We start from the raw sequence: 23,265 nt of genomic DNA, 5'->3' as shown, positions 1-23,265 counted from the left end.
TGTCGCAAAGACTTCACCAGATTCTACGATATATACTTACTAAAAATAAGTGGTCACAGGACCTACTGTTTCTATTTTGTATATGATACAAAGTAAAATTTAAAAATTTGAGGTAACTGTACAACTGCATAACCCAAAATTTAGCCGGATTTTTTAAAACTTTTACCTTGGGATTGCTTCTGCTGAATGGCCCATGAGAACTGGTACATCAACTGAAGGCAATATGGCCCGAAGATATTACCAATGTTGCCTGACATGTCAATTACTTACTTTTTGCTTTTTGGAAATAAGGTGATTTGACATCTATTATGTTTGAACACAGATAGTAAAATTTTAGCTGAGCTGTTTACTTGAATGACATGGAGCACATTCAGGTGTTGTTAGTTTTTCTGGCCTGCAGTATTGTGGTTTGTACAAGAGAGTTCAATTCCCTTGAGCATGTTCGAAGCTTTGTTCCTCACAATGAACAAACCACAGCAGTGCAAGATCTTCTAAAACGTGTGGTTGGTGAAAGAAATGAGGAAATTAAAATTGAAATATTACCCGAACCATATGATCAAGACTATGCATTTGTAAGTTAACAATGTATTGGAACTTTGTTTGTAACAATTACTTTAATTGTATTCAAGTAGTCTGCTTCAGAAAAACTATTATGATTTAATCAAGTTGTAATTCTGTTTCAGCTTCAAATGTCCAACAACATTTTACACATCACTGGAAGCAGTGCGGTTGCTATTGCATATGGATTTAATCATTACCTCAAGTATTTTTGCAGGTAAAAAGTGTTAAGGGCTAACTTTGTATCAGCATCTGCATTAACTTTTGTAGCTTATAGTGTGGTATAAGTTAATATTTTATACAAAACAATAAATTGTTTGGTTGTGGATACAGAAAGCAGATGTCATGGACTGGGGATCAAATGGGAGATTTGCCTAAACCCCTTCCAGCTGTACCCAGCGAAGGAATATTTATACAAGCTGGGGTGAAGTACCGGTATTATCAAAATGTCTGCTCTGTCAGTTATACATCTGTGTGGTGGAATTGGACAAGGTATCTTTTTTGTTAGGCCTGTGAGTTTTTTTATTAATCTATGATGACAAACAAAAACTTTTTTAAATTTATTTTATGTTTTTGAGAAATGTATTGTATATAAAGGTGGGAGCGTGAAATTGACTGGATGGCTTTAAATGGAATCAACCTACCATTGGCGTTTACTGGCCAGGAGGCTATTTGGCAGAGAGTTTATCTCAAACTTGGACTTACCAAGACAGATCTTGATGCCCATTTTGCTGGTCCAGCCTTTTTAGCATGGTAAGGTTTCAAGACATCTTTTAGGTAATAAAATTCAAACGTATCTGATATCACAGGGGGAGAATGGGTAACATTCGAGGCTGGGGTGGCCCTTTGCCAGATTCCTGGAAAGAAAGTCAACTTACTTTACAGCATAAGATCTTACAACGCATGCGTTCACTTGGCATGATACCTGTTTTGCCTGGGTTTGCTGGGCATGTGCCACTAGCTTTGGGAAACCTTTATCCAAATGTGAGTTTTTGTAAACTTTTTTAATCCATTGACAAATAAATTCAATTTGAATATCAGGCAAGTATTTCACGTCTTGGATCGTGGGTTGGATTTAGCTGCAATCTGTCCTGCTCATCTCTGCTGGAACCAGATGATCCATTGTATAAGTAAGTCCCAGATTTCACAAGCAGTAACAATAAAAATATTTCTAAATTTGTTCTTCAGTGCAATAGGCAAGATGTTTATTGAGGAGCAAATCAAGGAATACAATGGAAGCAATCACATTTACAGTGCTGACTCCTTTAATGAAATGATTCCCCGATCCAATGACACAACTTATCTTGCCAATGCTGGTCATGCAGTTTATGAAGCAATGAAAGCTGCTGACCCTCAAGCTATCTGGCAAGTATATACATTAGCTTATTTTTGAGAAACATGCATGTGCTTAGGGATTGATTGTTATCTCCAATATTAATATAATAGCAAAACAAGGGGGAAAAATTATATGAAAAAGATAATTATGTTTTGGCAAATATCAGGTCATAGCTATCATTTACACTTGTCTTTAGGATACAGTATATGCATTTTTATTGCATTTTAATGCAGATCTCTTATTTCATTCAATCAAGCCATTTTTGCTTCATTCTTTGTAGTTTTGTTGGTATGTTTATTTAACATTGATCTCTAGGTTAATGCAGAATTGGTTGTTTCACAATGCACCTGGCTTTTGGAAAACACCACAAATTAAAGCATTACTAACGTCTGTACCACAGGTGGGGAAAATTGTTATTTGTTTGCTTCCCTCAAATGTACACAAGGCATTCTGCATCATGTGATGGTTTGTTTGCATTGCCTTTTGTAGGGCAAAATGCTGGTTTTGGAATTGTTCTCAGAAGGCTTTCCAATTTACAAACGCACACATTTTTACTATGGCCAACCATTCATTTGGTGCATGATGCAAAATTCAGGCGGTGTTCTTGGATATTTTGGACGATTGGAAGTTATTAACACGGTATTTAATGAATTAAAACTTCTGTACGTAGGATTTGCATTCATAGCACATATAACTGTATAATAGGACATTAAAAAGTGTAGTTTAGCTGCAGGTATGTTTCCCCCATTGAAGTTATGCAACACCACCAGTTAAATCAAACACTACATATAAATCTTTGACAACCATATGTACAGTACCATATTTACAAAGAGAAATTTTTGAAATGAGAGAAAAAAAGAACATAACTGACAGCAGGAAATTTGGTGATCAGATTTCTTTTTGTTTTAGCAACCACGGGAAGCATTGACTGCTGTTAACTCTACAATGGTTGGGATAGGCATAGTTCCTGAAGGAAACAACCAAAATTACCTTGTATTTGATCTAATGTTGGAAGCAGGTTACACAGTTCAACCTACAAACCTTACATACTGGCTAAAGGAATTTACACTAAGAAGGTATCAGTTTGTTGATTTGTGTAAATCAGAATTACATTCTTGTCTTTAAAAACACACCTCATAATTATGGGTCCCCTTCCCTGAAGGGGACACATATTGTTTTTGTCCGTATTTTTTTTTTCTTATTTCTTTTTTCTGTCTAACGCTGGTTTGTAACGCTTGTTTGGTCAAGAAAGAGTGCTTCAAATTTATTCAAATTTGGACATATGTTAGATATTAATCCAAACTTGGTCCACCTGAAGTTTGACCCCAAATTACCCAGTGGTTCACCCACAGGCCCCCGAAACGTAAAATTTTTAACGCTGGTTTGGTAAAGAAAGAGTGCTTTAAATTTATTGAAATTTGGACATATGTTAGATATTAATCCAAACTTGGTCCACCTGAAGTTTGACCCCAAATTACCCAGCGGTTCACCCACAGGCCCCCGAAACGTAAATTTTTAACGCTGGTTTTTATCGCTCATGTGGTAAAGAAAGAGTGCTTCTAATTTATTTAAATTTGGACACATGTTAGTTATTAATCTAAACTTGATCCTCCAGAAGTTTGACCCCGATTGACCCAGCGGTTCACCCACAGGCCCCCGAAACGTAAATGTGTCTAACGCTCGTTTGGTCAAGAAAGACACTGTAGGCAGAAGTCCCAAGAGAGTAACTCATTGGTTTACGATAGCAGGAGGGCTCAGCTTGACGTCGGACAGACGTTTCACGACACGTCGTTTCGGTGATTAGAAATCAGCTGTTTTGCACAGCAATGCTATTTCGCTTTATTAAGTTATCACTCACATTTTCAGTTTTGGCAAAGGTTTCACACCTATGACGTGATTTAAACCTAATAAGCGTGCTTCGGTTTCGTATATGTCAAGCAAAACTTTGTTAATAAAAATAAAGATGAAAAAATAAACTTGACATTTTTGCAAGATAAATGTTTTTTTAAATGCTCGTTGTCAGGTTGGCCGCCGCATGACCACGGGTTACTTAAGGTCAACTAGTAGGTATCACTAACACAGTTCAGAACTTTCTTTCGTCATAACGTAGCGTTTTTTTGCAATCGATTTAGGAATCAATACTCGAGGCATGTATAAATTAGGTTAAACGGTGTTGTTGAACACCAAGGACGGCGTGCTATTGAAAACGGTGTCAAAAGGTCAAACAGTCGTTTGGCGTGTGCACCCTGAGAGGTTACTACAGGTCAATGGTACTCGTTTTGCGAAACAAAGTTAAATGATAAACAATTTGTTATGTATACACTTGTAGCAAATTGCTTTTTAATTTAAAGTGTCTGTAACACAACTGTTACAGCTTTCTAGAAAAAAAAATGTGTTTGAAACCTGACCTTGGACCACAATGTCTGGGTCAAAGCAAGAGAATCAATTGAAATTATTTTTTTTGTTCTTTTTTAAAGTTTTTGTAATTATATGACAATAATAGTGCAAAAAGAATACGAACAAAATTTTTTTATTGTTGGGTTAATGCATTCTAAAAATTTGTCCTTAAAAATCTAAAAATCACCGCAACATTTGTTTACCGTAAACCCGCACAAAAACGCGTGTGGGGACCCATTCGTTTTTGTTTACAAAAACAATCATATGTGTAGATCAAATGATGTGTATAGTAAATTGGTAAATATTGTATAGAATATATAAAATGGTAGTATATCAGAAAGCCACCATTCTAGTTGTTTTATTGTTTTCAAACATATGCTGCAACTTTAATACTAAAATTAGGTCTAACAATTAGTACATTTAGGGGTCAGCCAACATTTTTAATGCCCTCAGCCAGTTTAACACAGTCATTCTATTATGGACGGGCCTTTATTTAATGTGTTTGTTTACAATATAGATATGGTTCTGACAATGAAGATGCTGTAGCAACTTGGAATTTGCTAGGCACAGGAATCTACAATTTTTCTGAGGAAAATGTAAGCCCAGAAAAAGTCTTGAGAACTGGCCCCATCTCATTTAGACCCACAACAACCAAAAATCGTCTTCCCAATTGGTATAATTATTCAAGGTTTGTCATTTACTATAGGTTACAATTGGTGTTTAAAATTAGTGATATAAGTCAACCTGACCTTATACAGTATAATTTACATTTAACAGCTGTTATCAAAACAGAATAAAAATCCATATATTTGACTTACTGCTGGTGCATAGGTGTGTTTGTTCGTTTTTTAATGTTGCATAATCAGTAATCACAAAGCCGTAAAATAAAGAATGCCCAAATAACTTTCAGCAGTGTGGGGGTTTAGTAGAAAATAATATTTATCTTTGCAGCCTTGAGAATGCATGGGACAGGTTCATGAAATCTCTGGATCATCTGCCTCAAAGCAGTACTGTGGCATATGACACTGTTGACATCACCAGGGAGATGATGCAGGAAATCCACAGGATACTTCTCTATGCTATGCTTGAGGTACAGAGAACATAGTACCAAAAACTAAAGTGTTAATTGTGGCTACTTTACCACACAGTTTCTGGGAAGGATATTTTTTTAGTTTGGCTAAGCAGGTTGTTTTCTTGACCATGAATGTTCATGATAAAATAGTGACAAAAATATTATTTCTTTAAAATTGTTTACTTTTCAACAACTCTATGTTTGATTAATATAACTGATTACTTAAAGAATGTTGGTGGTTTACATCCTATCTGTTTAAACACAACCAACAACATTTTTACACTTAGTATATGCCTAAAATTGTAGGATTGTTTGCTAGTATGTCAATAAACAAAACCTTTTCAACAGGAATTCGAGAATAAAAGGTATCTGCCATTCTTAACTTTAAGTGATTATCTTGTTGAGTTGGTTGAAGATTTTGATCGGATCTTGAGCACTGACTCTCACTTTATGATGGGATGTTGGATTAAGGATGCAAAAGCATGGGCTACAAATACACAGGTCCATTATTCACAGGGTTGTGACGTCGGTAAAAAAATTCCCACACATACTCTACTTTTTTTCAGTAAACTGACACAATTTATTGCTGTTTGTTAATAAAATGTGCTGAAAATCAGAGCTGCAAAATTATCAAGATTCCGACACTAGAATATATTTTTTTAAACTTTGCATCCACAACCCTGGTAATTTGAATGAAGTTATATATTATATTTGACAACAACAAACCCAAATTTCAGTGTTTCCTACCAGACACAATAATGTTGTTTTACTGCATAATTTTAATCAATAAAAGGTTAACTAAATAAAACAGATTGAAAGTAACTGTTTTATTTAGTATAATTATTGCTTTTCTTGAGCAGGAAAAGCAACTTTATGAATTCAATGCCAGAATCCAAGTAACATTGTGGGGTCCCAATGGTGAAATTTTGGATTATGCCAACAAACATTGGGGTTCACTTGTCAAACACTTTTACAAGTAAGACAAAAATGTTAGGTTTGGGTTTTTCAGTTTCTACAAACCTTAATTTGTCCATTTTACTGTATTGTGTGTCTGCAGACCACGGTGGGTACTTTTTGTTGAATTGCTGAAGGAAAGTTTAATTAATGGCACTGACTTTGATGAAAATAAATTTCGCTCTACTGTATTATCAACTGTTGAGAAGCCATTTACCAAAGCAGAAGACATTTACCCTTGTTCACCACAAGGTAAGATTATGTGAACAAGGCTTAAACCTTTGACATTACAAAAAACTCGTCTAGCATGTATACTTTAAAAGCATTGCAACCAAAAAATTAAAACATTGAAAAGATTGAAATGAATTAAATTTTAAACTTGATAAAATTAAAAAACGATACCAAAACTGTTTTACAGAGGAGCCATACAAAGTGGCAAGGGAAATGTACCAAAAATGGAGAGAATTCCTAACAGTGGTTAATGAAGAGTCTCATGAGTTAAATCACAGTCAAATCAATTTACCAGGTGTTAGAGTCTCAAGTAAATTCGGAAAACTGAATGCCAAAGTCTCAAGACAAGCCAAGTCCCGCTCAAGTCTTGGTGGTTTTAGTTAAAATTGGCCAGAGCTGGTTCATTTGGTCATTTAATCATAATTTTGTTTTACAAAGACAGAAGAAATTCATCATCGTAATGTTCAAATTATAAACATGCGCAAGAAATTGGATCAGTGTTGCCATGTCACAAAGTAAAAGAACAATCTCCCCACCCGTATGTTAACCTAAATCAAAACATAGAGTTGTTTTGATATCAAATTAAGTTGGACAAATACATACGGCCCAAAATTAATTTATACCTTAAACTGGCACCAGAAAGATTTTTTAATTCCAAGTCAATCAAAGTGAGGTCTCAAGTCTTTAAAGTTGGGGAGAAGTCGTTGAATAGACTTGAGTCTACCTAACACTGGTTCTTAACACTAGAAATCATTTTCCACTTGTGTAGCACTGTTTCTTATTCTCAACTGTGCAATAGTTTTTCATCTTATTTTTTTACCAAGTTTATCAGCTTATTGTGGTTTATACATCGTAATAGTATGATAACTCAGACAAAATATTGTGGTTAAAGTTTTTTTGCAATGGTGCTGTTCCGGAAAACAAAATGAATATGATCTGGCATACCAAGTCTTATTGCAAAGAAGCAGTCTTGATCATATGTTGTTCCTTTATTGTAATTTTGTGGAAAGTTTTGTACCATGCAGTTGTTGCTTTTTATGTCTGCAACTGTACTTTTGGGTCAATATTGTTAAACACTGGATCATTCAGTTAAGTGAATTATGTTTTTAGATTATTAATCATCTGTGAAGCTGATTCAATTTGCTTTTATTACAATTGCTTGGCAAGTGAAGTACATATTTCTATGCACTACTATCATCAGCCACATGCTCAGTTTTAATACATACTTGGTAATACAAAATGCTTTGCACCAAATGTCTTCAATGTTCAACTTCAATACCACCCTGAGATGATCTTACTTACTATTTGCCCAGAGATCCAATCTTGTGTCAAAATTAATCCTTTTTTCATAACTGGACTGCTGTCTAAGCGAATATAAACCTATGCATTTTCGTTTATTTTGCACTGCACAGTAGGTGAAAGGCTTCAGGTCAAGAATAGTCCTATTGCACAAGTGACCTTAAAATAGGAATCGCCCATGAGCAAGTTAAACCAGCTTACAGGCATCTTAAGCGCATAAAGTTGAAGTAGAGAAAAGAAATGGCAAAAGCACAAGGTCCCAATGCCGCAATGTGATGATTAGTGTTTGGGTCTAGTCACAGGCTAAATACAGGAACAGTAAAAACAGTACACAGAAACTCATCTAGAACAAAAGTGGTGAAAGTACTGTGATTTACACACCTGCAGTAACATATCTAATGAGAAATATTTTGTTTTGGTAACTGAGAAGTTGCTACTGACAACATGTCCTGTGCACGTTTGAAGTTGATGAAAGGCTGTTATGTTTTAAAAAGGTAAAACTAACGATGCCAGTAACAGACATAAAAATCACATACATTGAAAAACTGATAATGGTCTTGTGGCCATACAAAAGTATAGGAATGGTCTTTGAAACGCAACATGAAAAGTATTCGATACTTGGGTGTCCTTACACATTCATGCGAAAAAATAGCAAGGCACTCAAAAAAGCACAGATTGTATCCGTAAAAAAGCAACATAGTAAATACCATCCTGTTGCTATACATACATACCATTTGCAAAACAGTATTAACATGGAATGTTTGCATTGCGGAAATAAATTCGGATTGCTGGTTTAAAATGTTTTGATTCATTTGATTTTGTTCGCTACATCGCATAAGACAAAAAATTACAGTTGAAACCTTCCTACTTAAACGAAAAGAGGTAAACAATTTTTGAGAGGTTCAACAAGGTAAATTTACAATGTCTTTATATAACCTTTTGTGTGGAATCAAATAGCATGTTCTATTAAAGTTTTTTGATGTAAGTATTACATTAGTAGTCTTAGCCTGTTTTGCCCAATAACTAAGTTATACAAGTATTGACGTGCTTGCTTTGTTGGGTCGCGCCATGCGTAATAGAAAATAGAATAATCTTGCGTATGAAACAAAAGCGCCAACATTATAAAGATCGCTACTGTAATACGAAAACACACTACGTTACTACTCAAAAGAAAGATTAAAAGTACTAACTGAAGTACGTAAACTTGGTGACGTCACAATGTGGTGGAAATTACGTGCGAGAGGCCGTGTACGAAGAGTGTGGGGCCGAGCTGGTCACTGACTGCAGTTAACATTCCGTTGTATTCTTTATACTTTGTCGCGTCGCGAGGTGGCGCTGGTAAGTATAGGAACGTAACGGCGGTCGCCTCGTGCTGGGATCGAATGAGGGTGTTGACCCGCTGTGCAAACAAAGAATATTTTATAGTGGCGTCATTGTGGTAAGACCTATGGTGACACTAAACGCATGCAATAAACATCCTTATATCAAACAAGCGGCATTCTACGGTCTGTAAGCTTATACCTTTAGATACTTGGGTTGATCGTTTACAATCTTTGTCATCGGATGAGCGGCGTGTAAGTTCTCGCCGTTGTCTTGCTGCATCACGTGCTTGCTCGGTGTCTGAATGGTGGGGTCACCTGAGTTCAAATTGTCATCCGGATGGGTGGTCGGGTCACTCCAGGTCACCTGCTTGATCTCGGCGTTGATACGAACGGTCTGGAGAAATTCCTAAGGAAACAACATTAATATAAAGACGAATAGAGGTCACAAATAACCATACGTAGAATTTCTACCATTTAAAATCATTTTAAAAGTTAGCTATTTAAAATAAACCTCGAGCTCCTGGTCACCAGGTGTCACATAGGAATCATCTCCTGGTTCGACACACAGGAAAATACGGAGTTTGGTTTTCTTTTTCCAGAAAGGAGTCATGTTGAGGATGCAAGCCATCTGCATCAGGAAAACCGACGTCGTATCAAAGTATGACGTTGACTCGGTAGTCGCCTGGAAAATACGCTAAGCATTAAAAACTACACAGTTCGTTTGGGAAATAGCAAACGGATTAGTCGGGACCTTCTGCTTTAGTACCTAAATTACAATTTCTAACATAGAAGTTTCGAATTTTAATATAACATTGTAAATAAAAACAGCAACCTCGTCCACTAGAGGGGGATAAAGAGAGGTGCCTCCCCCTCCCCTTCTGTTGTTCGTGAGAAGCGGTTTGAGGAAGTTGATCGGCCAAACATCGATATAATGAACTCGATTTTTGTCTTGCATCACAGCCGTCTTGTCCAGCTACAAACACAATGCGTTGTTAATAAACGTTTACGAGTTATATGATAAAGTTTAAGAGTTAGACAGCGTGCATCAGCTAAGATGACCATAAATTCATAAATGGGATCAGCCCTTTAGCGTTCATGCAGACCAGCGATCACGGCACACTCATATATAAATCATAGCCAGGACCAGTGTTTTTTTAAGGTGTTTTGGCAAATTTCTCCAGCGGTTTCCCAAAATTTGGACTTGCAACTACAACTACAGTTTTTGGTATTTAAATGAAACACTTGCGGTCTCTTAAAACTACTTAGCGGTCACCCAAATCAAACCTTAAAAAAAACCTGGCCAGGACTATTAAAGGCGTTGTACCAGGTCTATCAAAAGTGCAGGTTATTCTAGCCTGTGCAATGCCACATAGGAAATGCTTGTTTTTACAACGCTTCAATAGGCCTGGCGTACTTTGGTTTTAAAATCCATTGTGCGTTTACGATAGAGATGTAACTGGAAATTAGAAGCACTTTTTCTTGACCAAACGGATAACACAAATAAGCGTAACAATATGCGTACCATTCAAGGAAGAAGAGAAAAAATCACGGTAAAGTTGCTGTTGTTCTGCTTGTACACCATCAAAATACAAGAAAGTTGAATTCGAAAATACCTGGTCGAAATATCTCGCCAGACAGACGTTTTTGCGAAGTTTCAACGCATCATAAATGATGGCAACATATTCTTCCACTGGCAACCCGTGACCCTGCTCGCTTGCGTCATCGGAAAGGTCAAACGCTGAAGTTCCTGATTCGAAAAAGCTTCTCGACTCGAAGGTTTCATCCTCAGTTCGCCGTTCGTCAGCAATAATGGCCGACAGCCGTGACCTATAGTGATAAACTGCATTAAGACTTACTGTCATACAGTTATGTGATTTGTTTATAAATAATGAGGTTATGAGTTTAGGAAATGTTCGTGCCCTGCAGAAAAACATTTAGCACAGAAAAGGTCCGAAGTTCACCAAATGATTAAAATTACAAACCAAACTAGAAGAGTGGCTTTCTGATATACTTCCATTTTATATATTCTATACGATATTTACCAATTAACTATACACATCATTTGATCTACACATATGATTGTTTTTGTAAACAAAAACTGATGGGTCCCCACACGCGCGTTTGTGCGGATTTACAGTAAACAAATGTTGCGTTGATTTTTACATTCTTAAGGACAAATTTTTAGAAAGCATTAACCCAACAATAAAAAAAAATTGTTCATATTCTTTTTGCACTATTATTGTCATGTAATTACAAAATTAAAAAAACGTAACAAAGACTTAAATCTAATCTCTTGCTTTGACCCAGATATAGTCCTCCAAGGTCGGGTTTTGAACACAATTTTTTTAGAAAGCTGTAACAGTTGTGTTACAGACACTTTAAATTAAAAAGCAATTTGCTACAAGTGTATACATAACAAATTGTTTTTCATTTAACTTTGTTTCGCAAAACAAGTACCATTGACCAGTAGTAACCTCTCAGGGTGCACACGCCAAACGACTGTTTGACCTTTTGACACCGTTTTCAATAGCACGCCGTCATTCGTGTTCAACAATACTGTTAAGCCTAATTTATACATGCCTTGAGTATTGACTCCTTAATTGATTGTCAAAAAAACGCTACGTTATGAAGAAAGTTCTGAGCTGTGTTTGTAATACCGACTAGTTGACCTTAAGTAACCCGTGATCATGCGGCAGCCAACCTGACAACGAGCATTTAAAAAAACATTTATTTGGCAAAACTCAAGTTAATTTTTTCGTCTTAACTTTTCTTAACAAAGTTTTTCTTGACATATACAAAACCGAAGCACGGTTATTAGGTTTAAATCACGTCATAGGTGTAAAACCTTCGCCAAAACTGAAAATGTGAGTGACCACTTAATAAAACGACATAGCATTGCTGTGCAAAACAGCTGATTTCTAATCACTGAAACGACGTCTCGTAAAACGTCTGTCCGACGTCAAGCTGAGCCCTCCCGCTATCGTAAACCAGGGAGTTACTCGGTACTTCTGCCTACAGTGTCTTTCTTGACCAAACGGGCGTTAGACACATTTATGTTTCGGGGGCCTATGGGTGAACCTCTGGGTCATACGGGGTCAAAATTCACATGGACCATCTTTAGACCAATATCTGCAATGTGTGTAAATTTGAAAAAGTTTAAACCATTCTTTCTTGACCAAAACGTGGGAACAATAGCCGCGCTAAAAATTTCACGTTTTGGGGGGCTGTGGGTGAACCGGGGGATCAAACGGGGTCAAAATTTACATGGACCATCTTTAGACCAATATCTTTAATGTGTGTAAATTTGAAAAAGTTTGAACCATTCTTTCTTGACCAAAACGTGGGAACAAATCTGCGTTAGAAAGAAAAAAAGAAAAAAAATATATAGACAAAAACAATATGTGTCCCCTTCAGGGAAGGGGACCCATAATTAAATCACAACTGATGCCATGTGACTGATTAGGAGTTATGGCAATCGTCCATTATTATTTCATCGCTGCTATAGCGGACAGGGAAAAAATAGAGAGTATCAGGGAAACAAGAGGGGGAAACATTTTGTGACTCACCCACTCCTTCGCTTCTTTTCACCGAAAGCTCCGACTTTAAGGAAAGTATCCTGACATGAACTGTCGTCGTAAAATCCAAGAACAAGAGTGTTGGGTTTCATTCCGCCCAAACCTGCCAATGTTAAGTTTTTTCTGTTGCTCTTATTTAATTTTGGTCAACACAAAAAATATTTTTTACAGTTAGCACTTTTCCACACAGGGCGAATGTATCACTGCTACAAAAAAATGCAGTTCCATTCGCACTCCTGATGGAAATGGTGGCAAAAAAAAACTTTTCTAAACTGAACTAACATTCCCCATACACTGACCAACAGTTCACGAACATAGCCCATATTATAGTAAAATGCCGAAAAGGGGTAATTGGTATCAGACTGAACAAACGATTTACACAAAAGATTGATTCTGGAATAGCAGGCTCATGGGAGAAGCGCAAGAGACAGTCGGTACAACTTACCGGATATTCGTAGCAAGTGTTCTGTGCCTTCCCTCACCGAACCAGATAAAGTTAGCTCAACAAACGCTTTTACATTCAGCTCATCCACTAAGTTTAGCCAGTGTTTGTATTCATAGTTTAAGATGTCTGTGTCCATGTCTGCCAGATGACCGATGCTCACGTGACCCAGTACGTAAAGACCTGTGTAGAAAGACATATGCATTTATTTGTACACAGTGTTTAAAATCACCGCAAGACGTAGAATTCAATGCGTCAAGTAAAAAGCTAGCGAATAAAAAATATAACCATCAGCACCTGATTTCTTGATAGAGTTGATAAAATCAATCAACTGGCAACAAGAACGTGGATTTTTTACCATGAGAAGAATTTGTGGACGCCAAAATTTGACATGTTCTTTCCTTACATCCAGCATCAGCATGTATTTACGTACCTAGGTGTAAAAACAGTAATGCATTTATGTGTTCTTATGTTCAGATAAACACTGAACGCAAAACAAATACAATTTTGGTGAAATAAGTAACAAATGTAACAGTACAAGTACAGATTTCATACCATTAACGCACAATGGGGTAATTACAAAAGTAGAAATACCTGGTGAAAGATAAGAGCCTGGCTGATGTAACCCCATGATGAGGAGGGGACCCTGTAGTGTATGATGATGAGTAAGATGACAAGAACAAGGACACTGATGGATGTGTAAATTGCATTGATAAGAAACATCATGGTGATGCAACTGATAAACCCAAGCAAACAGGTGTGCCAAGTAAAATATTTAAAGGTCGGTCTGCAAAAATATATATTGTTAGGCCCGGTAATGGTTCACAAAAATTAGAGTAAAACAGTGCTCTCACTTTAAATAATCATGCTGATAAGAGTGAAAAGAGAAAAAAGCAGTGGTGGGATGCAGACGGTTTGCGCCGGTTCGCACTGGTTCTTTAGAACCGTGTTACAAAATTATATGAGATCAGCGAACCGGTTAGCATTACTGGTTGCTGTCAATGAACTTTTTGTAACAGTACCGGCTGAAAAAAATGACTTTTATGATAGAACCGGTTAACAAAAAATGTGAATCCCATCACTGGAAAAAAAGGTCATCTTAAATTGATTTTAACTAGCAAAGACCTTTTTCGGGGGGTTGAAATTAAAAAGAAGAAGATTTGCACCTGAAATTCGGAGCTGAAGCCCATTCCAGTGCAAGACAGGCAAGATCAGTTGCAGCATATGAGAAGAGGAAAAATATGGTGACAATGGGAGCAATGGTATTGACCTTGCCAGCAAACAATGTCATCTGAACCAGGAACCATGACACCAATACTGCAACAATGGGGTTTCCACTGTGTGTTGTTTTCGTAACTGGTCGCAGAAGAATTCCTAAGGGCAAATCATGGGTTAAGTTTTCCTTTCTTAATTTCCTGTTCAGCAGTTTTTAAGCACTATTGTTACCACCTTGGCAAAAATAAAAGTACATAGTCCTAAACAAACTTTTTGCATTATTTCATACTTTTTTCACACTGTTTAGGCAGTGGTAACTTTATTTACAACATGATCGTTTTCATAAACGTTAGCAGGCCCAAGGGATCAACTTTACCCCTGCAAAGTTTTGCATTAACTATGTATGCACAGTGGACAGCCTGGAGCCTGTGATCCAGTTACATAATTTGACTTGTGCAGTGAACAGGATAACCAACGCCTCATTTTCATCAAGCAGTTTGCATACAAATACAATTGCCCCATAATCGTTGCAAACTAGAGCGCCAGACAACACAAACAATGCTGGGATAAACCTGCTGCTTCAATAGCATGTAAGTGGCATGCATTAAATCCACAAAACTCATTACATCATCGCTTGGCGCACGGCACCCAAATCACGTACTATCAGACACCAAACAATAGTCACTTCACCTATATAGGGCGATCAGTCAAAGGACACAACCACAGCCCATACAAAGTGTGTTCTGAATTAAATGCCTTCGGTGTTCACCATACAATCATTGCATGGATTGATCTGTAAAACTGCATATAAAAGCAGTAATGTTGTCAAGAAAATTTGTTGATTTTAATGCTGATTTGGGCAAGTTAACAAAAGCAATGGGCAAAACTTTTGATTTGAATTTTTGTAATGGTTGGACTTTGAAAATACGCAACCAACAGATTAGATAACAAAGAGCTGCCAGTCAAGTGCGTGGCGCAATAAAGTGGATTTGTCACGTGAGCGAGAATGCGTTGTGTTGTTTCGCAACCTGTCTGGCTGTGAGCAAGTTGACGAAGCACCTACACTGGAACGCACAAAGCGTGGATTTTCTCATGCAAGTGTGACACGCGTGTTTACCATGATGCGAAGAAAGGGTCATAAATTAAAATGGAGATATGTGGTCTCAAGACAACAAACCCATGTCCTGCACCCGAAAAACCGGTTGAAGTGGTTTCAAACTGCAACAAACTGCACTTTGATCAGTACAATATAATACCATGAAGAGGAGCAAATTCCAAATTGCCTCAATTTATTGGCTTCTTGCGTTAATCGATATGCTTGGCGTATCAAACAACATATTTTGCATGTCGTAAATGCAACGCAAGGTGTAGTACAACTGTGTAGTACGACTTTTAACCCCATATAAGTGACGGGTTAAAAGTGGTTTTCCGTAATGTAGCGATAGTTGAGTGAGAACATTATGCAGTCATGCACACGGCATGAGACAGTTTTGTCACGTGGGCGACAAAACGCATGCAAGAATACGGCAACAGTGAAATCATTAGCCTACACTTGAATGCCCACACACCAAGGTTGTTGGACCACCATCCTGTTATTCTGTTTAAAAAATACGTCACACAGCATTTCGTCATACCGAACAACTCGTCTCGTGCCAGTGCGAGAAGAATCCTTGAAGCACCTATGAGGCAACTAAGTGCCGCGGAAAGCGATGACGCAAAAACTCCGATTGCGACCAGAGGTGACCACAAGTTGATGGAAAGGAGAAAACTGTAGCTACACTGCAGTAAAGCCCTTTAAAATATATAAAAACAATATAAAAGCCCCACAAATTGTGAAAAGGCGGAACATTAAAAAAAAATTAAATGAAAAAACGAAGGATTTGCCTGGGGGCTCGGTAATCAAGTTTTGTCATGGGTCAATAATTCTACATTAATTTTGATTGTTTTCTGTATTTTTTAAGTATCCTATAAAGTACTCTACCTTGGTGATGTTGCACTGATGAGAATCACCAGGATTGTGTAAACAAGGAAAGTTACGACGCAAGCAGCAATCGTTCCTACCGGAATAGATCTGCTCGGGTTTTTCAAGTCGCCTACAGAACACAAATGGAGAAACAGTATTAAGATGTCAAAATACAAGAGTTTTCAACTTTTTTTTTTTTTTAAAAGATTTTGCTCTTAAAACTCAAAAATGCATAAATATGTCAGCCAGATTGACCCAATGTAGTGGTCCCACCTGGTAACATCTTTTCTTTGCCTCAAACCAGTTTAAACCATTAAAAGCGGTTATATGGGTTACAGTGACATTGCAAACGTTTGTGTAAAATCTGCCACTTATTTTTAACCGGTCATTGGCAACGAAATGGGAACTTCCAATTGCGAAGCCCTAACATTGCACAAGCTGTGGGGATCGGCGCAGTATCAATCCCACTGCACGGCTTTTGCTTTCATTAGATGGGCGTTTCCACTAAAAACAGCTTGCAAGGACACACATTGGATCCATCATCGCATGTTGGCTACCCGAGGTGATACGAGAATTTCTATGACAAGCGATACGGGAAGTCGGGTTGCGTCACCTCATGAAACGCCAGCATATCTCACGCAACGGGCAAACGCTGACTGTGTTGATGAAATGGCAAAATGCTGTTTTTTAGCAAGCAATGGTTTTGCTGCGGGCAAGATCTGCCTCGCAAGCTTAACGACATACCAAGTCAGATACGCCACTTGCTTGATAGATCTTGTAACGAGCCCCATCAGTCGATTATTGTGTTGCAACGACAAAGACAAAAGCTTTGACGATATCAATACAACATACGGACTTAATTATTGTCTCATGCTCGGGTAAAGGAAAACTTACTTTAACCACACACAAGACATAGTATTTCGTGGTTTAAGCATTTGTTTTGCACTACACTGTGTGACCTTCCAATGGCCAATTCCGATCGAACCAACCCACAAAGTTATTGGGTGTTTTGTTTTGGCATAAAGAACAAAATGTCCGAGGAAGTGCTTTTTGGTGCGCAAACACTTTTTTAGGCTTGTCTATATATGACTGGAAGGTGACCAAGTTAAGGACAAGCACGTACAAAACTTAACTGTGTACTAAGTAACTTATGGACAATTTCGATTAAACGGAAAACATAAAATGCAAAGATTAAACAATTGGTACAAACAAAGATACTGTTTGACTTGTTGATCTATCTCATTATTTAAAAAAAAAACTGTGTTACTTAACAAGCTACGTAGCACTCAGCGCCAGATGCGATATTTGTGCCATTGTTTGCAACAATTGGTTTAGCAAGTTTCCGCCAGAAGGTATTAAATATTTTGCTAAGCTTACAAATCGAAAAGCGGCGTTATAAGAAGCTAAAGTGATCATGCGTTAGTATATAATGCTTAAAAGCTATTTTAGCTTTAGATATGATTCTAAATCAAAACACAAGCACCCGACACCAAGCTACATTAAAGGTCGTTATAACTTTACATCGTAAAATGTTTCGTCGGTTTAGGTTAGAAGCATAGGCGTCGATTTTTTAATTATTTGCAAAATTTTAGGGGAGACCTTTCCATGTTTTGGAAACATCCATCAGCCGTTCAAACCCACAATCTTAGGAACACAATGCAGTTGCGTTAACTGCTCCGTTGTCCTGGCGAGCGCACGATCTAAGTTATGACCCTTATTCGGTTAAACCAGGGGTCACTAAACGTTTTACACTGCGGGCCGGATAACTTTAATAACGATTCGCGCGAGCCGCATAGTTAACATGTTCTAGCGCCGTCTTTCCATACTTAGCCCGCGATGCGATTTTCATAGGTGGGCCAAAATATGGTCTTTCTACAATCCCATTTAAAATCTGGTGATCCGACTGTTAAATTGTATAGTTAGCATCAACTAACGAGCAATTCTCGTATATTACGTCACAAGTAACAAAAGAATGCAATTGTTCGCGCACAATTAACACTTGTAGTCTCGTCTGTGACGTAACAAATTGGTTGTGGTCTATTTTGGGCGTTGTAATTCTATGAATCCAAAAAAATGTGGGCCGTAGTTTGGTGACCCCTGGGTTAAACAAACGAAACAAAGTTTGCAGATATAGCAAACTTCCGCACAGACAGATAGTGAAGTTCCCATAGGAATTAAGTAAACATTGTTCAAGATGTTCATTTACATTGTATGTGACGATTTTTAAACAACTCAACATTAAACTGGCAACGTCTTATTCGAGGGTTGCTTGCGTTTTGGCTGCAAAAATGCCTATAATATTTGTTTGACTAGTCATTCCTGCAGTTAACATAAAGCAAATATAAGATACTTGAACAACCAGCCAGTACTGGGAATAAAACAATCACATAACAATGCCGATTGTTACTGCAACCATTGTTACGTTGCGTAACAAACCACGAGACACTTGCGTTTGTCATTGATTGTGACCTTCAATCTTACAAACAGCAGGTTTCAACTACTTTACGGTATAGACGTGTATGTGGTCTTTCTGGCAATACTTTATTTCAAACAAAAACAGGGGAGACAATACATATGTTGTCACCCCTGTTTTTTCAGGAGGGGAGACATGTCACCCCGGTCACCCCTAAATCGACGCCTATGGTTAGAAGTACATGCGGTTGTTGTGCATGTATCTGGTCGTTTCAAAGTGTAACCAAAACACGGAACAGGCCCAGATAATTGCCTGAAATGGTCGTGATTTTAATTTCAATGAATTTGCCACGCAAATTATAAATACATATTTAGCTGTTTAGCCAACATGGGCATTTTTCGATTTGTGTGAGCCTTTCGCAGAAGAATCACACGCACAATTAAAAGGCATTCAACAGGGAACTCACCAGACATGTTGGCCCCTGCCATGATACCAGTACAACCGTTGAACAGAACGGCAAAAACTGTGACGAAGTTTTGCTTGGCGCCTGTTGTGTAATCCACGTTGAATTTTTCTGCAACAAAACAGTAAACATGTAGGTAAACAAAAGCATAAGGAAGCAAAATCGTTTACAACCAAGCCTTATCTTAACTGGTATAACAGTGTTTAGGAGCCGAGTTAAAAAATATGTGAAGTTTGGGTGAAAAGTTCACAAAAACAGTGGTGAACTCTGAATTAGCGGTAATTTGTCGGCCAAATAGGCCAAAAGTAGCCGACTTTCCGTTTGCATTACATGTAATCACATGTTAAACTCTCTCTTGCATATCGGGGCCGAGGTCACTAGAGTTCAAACACGTGCTGGACTGGCGTCTCGTGATACATAAACCAAGAACGCAAAGTGCCAGATTAACGCAGAATAAAGCGAATAGAAGTTAGGTCAAAAGTTAATTAACGCTAAACACATTCCAACAAAAATACAAAATCTGATAGCTTGTAATTGTTGTATCAGCTATATGGCCAGTCAACAGTAAAATCGTAATGTTAACAATAATTGCTGTACTAAACCCGTACAGCGCGCACAATAGTTGGTGGCACCAAAGTCCAACAAAACCATTTGCTGCTTTATTTGTTTTTGTTTTAGTACAGCGCTAAATCGGTAACTTGCCTCTCAGGACCAGTGGTAAAACAAGTTCAAAAAGGGATAATGATAAGGTCACCTGCAGGTGTGCCTTATTGCTAAACCTTTACTGTCAATGTTACTGAAAGCACAACCTTATATCAATATGTTCTTTATCTACTTTTACGATTGTTTAAATACATTTTTTGACAGATAAGCCTTATTTTGCAGTACAGCCCTAATCTTTGGGTGTTGTGCCAAAAAAAATCTTGAAAAGTAACACATTTTGCATTTAAATGCAGATCTACATAAGCGAGGGAAGGAACTGCTGAACATGTAGTGCCTTTAAACTCCATTTACATATTCAAATCAATTTATTCATGCTAAGCAACCAAAAAAACAATATCATAAAAATACATGCTTACCAAATAAGTTGCCATGCATGGTGTCATAACTGAGGCCTGTATAATTCACTACAGACACATTACATACAGATGATACAGCTGTTGTGGAGTTAAGTACTGGTAGCAATACCTGCAATGGTTTCTTGGCAAAAAAGCTGCAAAAATTAAACACATGTCAACTTCTAAATAAATGTCTTTGATGGAACATCTCTGCAAATGCTACTGGTAGACTGCTTAATAGTTTCACAATATATTATTTTGTTACCTGATGATTATAGATGCTATTGAGACCATCACAATAAGAAAGATTAAAAATGTTGTTTTGGCATAAATTTCTGCTCCAACCAAACACACAACCAGGCATATGAGAAGGATTGCAGACCCATAGAGATAGTTCCACCAGTATCCATCAGGAAAAACACCTCTAATATTGTAAAAGTTCTTTGAGTAATGTCATATGATACCTACATGAGTTAATCCTATGTTTTATCCTTACAAGACCTTTTTTAAATATTTTAGTCATACAAAGAAATGTCTGCACAAGCTTATGTTATAGATATGACCTAAAAAAAGTTTTTAACCTGGAAAATGTAAAGAAAATATATTTAACCAACATGTTAATAGTAAAATCATAGCATTACTGTTAAATTTTCCTTGTTTAATATTAGAATATATAAAAATATATTAGTATATTTGAAACATGGACCTGTTTATAAGTTTAATGATGAAAATGTATATTGTTGCTGTAACAAAGTAGAAACAAACTATTTCCAACTTACTTGGCCAACTGGCCTGAACCTCCAAAATAGGAAACAATAGCTTCCACAATACCAAATATGTATAAAGTGGATGAGGCAACATTGGCCAGAAAAAACATCAAACCGATTGCTCCTCCAAATTCAGGTCCCAATGCTCGGCTTATCATAACTTTGTTAACCATTAAGGGTCAAGAAAAACTTTTTTTTTAGTTTGTTTTTAAATTGTTAACAAACATTTTGATTGTACTCTCTTTGCACATTTAACATCTTAAACATCAAAAAAGGATACAGTAGGCACCACCGCCTTCAATTGCACCATTGGTGGAAATTGCACAAATTGATAAGACAGTTAAACCTATAATTGCATAGGCTAATAAAAGCATGGCCAAACCCTCCAGTAGTCCAGCTTGACCAACAATAAATCCCATTCGAAGAAAGAGGATAACACTGAACATTGACAAACAGCATGGCACAACCACTCCAAAAAACGTTGACAACTTCTTTTGGCCATTATCAGCATGCTCCTACACATTGTACCAGGTGGTTAATAAATAGCCTGTATGTTTAGTAATGCTGCTAAAAGTAGTCATAAAATGCAAGTTATGGCAATGGTTTCATTACTGCTTGGGGATTGTACAGGACCTTAAAATAACCATGAAGTAGCACATTTGTTCCAATTCATTGTTCAAGAAAAAGTTTGCATTTATGTACTATTACTATTCGTACTGATCAACTTCCCGGTCCTTTTTAAAGACCACATTTGTCTGGTACAAGGAATTTATTTTCTTCTATTCTTTGCAAACATCTGCATTTGATGCGATATTCAGTGTTATCTAAAACAACGTTCAGACCCTAATTGCAGCAACTATGATAATCATTTTTTTTACCATAGTATGAAAATCTACATAAAATTAGTTACAAGTAACACTATATTGCAAAGTGTGGGTTATCTAATGAAATATGAACAAAGTAAAACTGATTTATGGCCAATTCCACAGTCTACAAACACATTACACTAGCAATAACACAGGACATTGATGTGTTTATGAAATGATAATTTGTCATATACCCCATTGTGTTCTGTGATGCTTGACAATCGAACAGAATTGTTTCCATTATATCGTCTTGTTGCACCACTTATCAGCAGGTCATTCTCTGATCCACCAGGCATTGTAACCAACAGATATTTTAAACTGGATTTGGCAAAAAAGGCTTCACTTATCTTCGGCACTTCATTGGTTACAAATCAGTTGCCGTTTTACAACAAAATGAATTCTATAATCATAAAACATTGTTTGGGTATTGTCATTTTGGATAACAAATGTTTTTAAATCTAGCACTTCAAATCAGCTGCAAATGAACATGGTTCTAGACTTCATGCTAAACCTTTTACTTGGATACATACATCAATTTTTATGTTCCAACTTTATTAGGTTTGTATTATACTTTTTATCTCCTGTTTGGAAAATGACAGACGACTCACCCACTACTGCCAGAACAGGCGATTACGCACGGCCTAAACACAGGAAGCAATTCTATCCAACTCACAGTACCGCACTAACCGCAGTATAAACGAACCTCCGAAGAACAACTAAACCCGAACCACAACAACCTACCTCTTTTTTCGACTCAACGTTAGCGCGGACTGCGGAGCCACTATCTGCAGTCGAGCGTGACCATCTGTCAATCATTTTTTGCAGAGACACAACATGTTCACGGTTGACAACCGTATAATAAGCCACATAGGCATAAGTGAAAACCTGCGTAGAAGTTTGTTACCACTCAGTGGCATTGATTGTGCAATAAAAGATTGTGCAATAAAAGCTCACAATGAGAGTCTGAAGACCGTTAAATTACTTTTCATTTGATGTTTTTGACTTGACTTAAATTTGGTGTAAACCATCGCTGGGTGGTGGAGCAATTTCGCTCAAACTCGTTTATTGCTAAAGGAAACCCAAGCGCCGAAAAAGGGATTAGAACCCACAACCCTGTGAACACAAGGCGGCCGCGTGTTGTTACCACTTGGTCATCTCAATTGGCGACCACCAGTTCCAACAATGGTTTCTAACAAGAAAACAGGCCAAAAGACAAAATCGAGAATTAATTGTTTATTGATTATATGCCACATTTGCTTTGTAAACAATAGTAAAAGTACCACGGAGTACAACGGTCGGATTAACAGTTTATAAGAATGCTTTATATTTAGTTG

At 37.2% G+C, this 23,265-nt stretch overlaps 2 protein-coding genes across 3 annotated transcripts; one reads left to right on the top strand and one right to left on the bottom strand.

Moving 5' to 3' along the window:
* Window positions 1-302: 302 nt before the first annotated feature.
* On the top strand, window positions 303-7,945 carry LOC145224127 (alpha-N-acetylglucosaminidase-like). The gene is made up of 16 exons (XM_080090557.1): window positions 303-572; window positions 684-775; window positions 892-1,050; window positions 1,156-1,311; window positions 1,368-1,542; window positions 1,600-1,688; window positions 1,747-1,923; window positions 2,210-2,294; window positions 2,384-2,533; window positions 2,804-2,970; window positions 4,809-4,979; window positions 5,243-5,381; window positions 5,712-5,864; window positions 6,224-6,339; window positions 6,421-6,569; window positions 6,736-7,945. Exons 1-16 carry the CDS (start codon window positions 360-362, stop codon window positions 6,930-6,932), a joined length of 2,388 nt encoding a protein of 795 aa, XP_079946683.1. The 5' UTR covers window positions 303-359; the 3' UTR covers window positions 6,933-7,945.
* LOC145224124 (solute carrier family 12 member 9-like) lies at window positions 7,924-22,875 on the bottom strand. Of its 2 annotated transcripts, none has more exons than XM_080090555.1 (19): window positions 22,673-22,875; window positions 22,126-22,331; window positions 21,346-21,580; window positions 21,078-21,225; window positions 20,564-20,722; window positions 20,320-20,453; window positions 19,244-19,351; window positions 16,383-16,494; window positions 16,036-16,193; window positions 14,353-14,560; window positions 13,781-13,973; window positions 13,484-13,619; window positions 13,190-13,369; window positions 12,736-12,847; window positions 10,783-10,996; window positions 10,002-10,142; window positions 9,681-9,851; window positions 9,369-9,575; window positions 7,924-9,246 (listed from the first exon to the last, which is right to left on the bottom strand). In XM_080090555.1, exons 2-19 carry the CDS (start codon window positions 22,225-22,227, stop codon window positions 9,061-9,063), a joined length of 2,904 nt encoding a protein of 967 aa, XP_079946681.1. In that variant the 5' UTR covers window positions 22,228-22,331; window positions 22,673-22,875; the 3' UTR covers window positions 7,924-9,060. The 2 variants fall into 2 exon arrangements, with proteins under 2 accessions (XP_079946681.1, XP_079946680.1); XM_080090554.1 differs by lacking the exon at window positions 22,673-22,875 and adding an exon at window positions 22,540-22,657.
* Window positions 22,876-23,265: the final 390 nt, after the last annotated feature.

The sequence above is a fragment of the Phallusia mammillata genome, chromosome 4 (genome assembly GCF_965637545.1).
Source record: "Phallusia mammillata chromosome 4, kaPhaMamm4.hap1.1, whole genome shotgun sequence".
Classification (NCBI taxonomy): domain Eukaryota; kingdom Metazoa; phylum Chordata; class Ascidiacea; order Phlebobranchia; family Ascidiidae; genus Phallusia; species Phallusia mammillata.
Note: the sequence above shows the minus strand (reverse complement) of the source record. Positions and strands in the feature narration are given on the sequence as shown.

Coding starts and splice junctions, on each gene's coding strand:
- LOC145224127 (XM_080090557.1), top strand. CDS start 360: ATGGAGCACATTCAGGTGTTGTTAGTTTTTCTGGCCTGCAGTATTGTG. Junction 776..891: donor TACCTCAAGTATTTTTGCAG/GTAAAAAGTGTT, acceptor TTGTGGATACAG/AAAGCAGATGTCATGGACTG. Junction 2,295..2,383: donor TACTAACGTCTGTACCACAG/GTGGGGAAAATT, acceptor TGCCTTTTGTAG/GGCAAAATGCTGGTTTTGGA.
- LOC145224124 (XM_080090555.1), bottom strand. CDS start 22,227: ATGCCTGGTGGATCAGAGAATGACCTGCTGATAAGTGGTGCAACAAGA. Junction 21,226..21,345: donor TGAAGGCGGTGGTGCCTACT/GTATCCTTTTTT, acceptor TGGTTAACAAAG/TTATGATAAGCCGAGCATTG. Junction 19,352..20,319: donor CATGCATGGCAACTTATTTG/GTAAGCATGTAT, acceptor GTTTTGTTGCAG/AAAAATTCAACGTGGATTAC.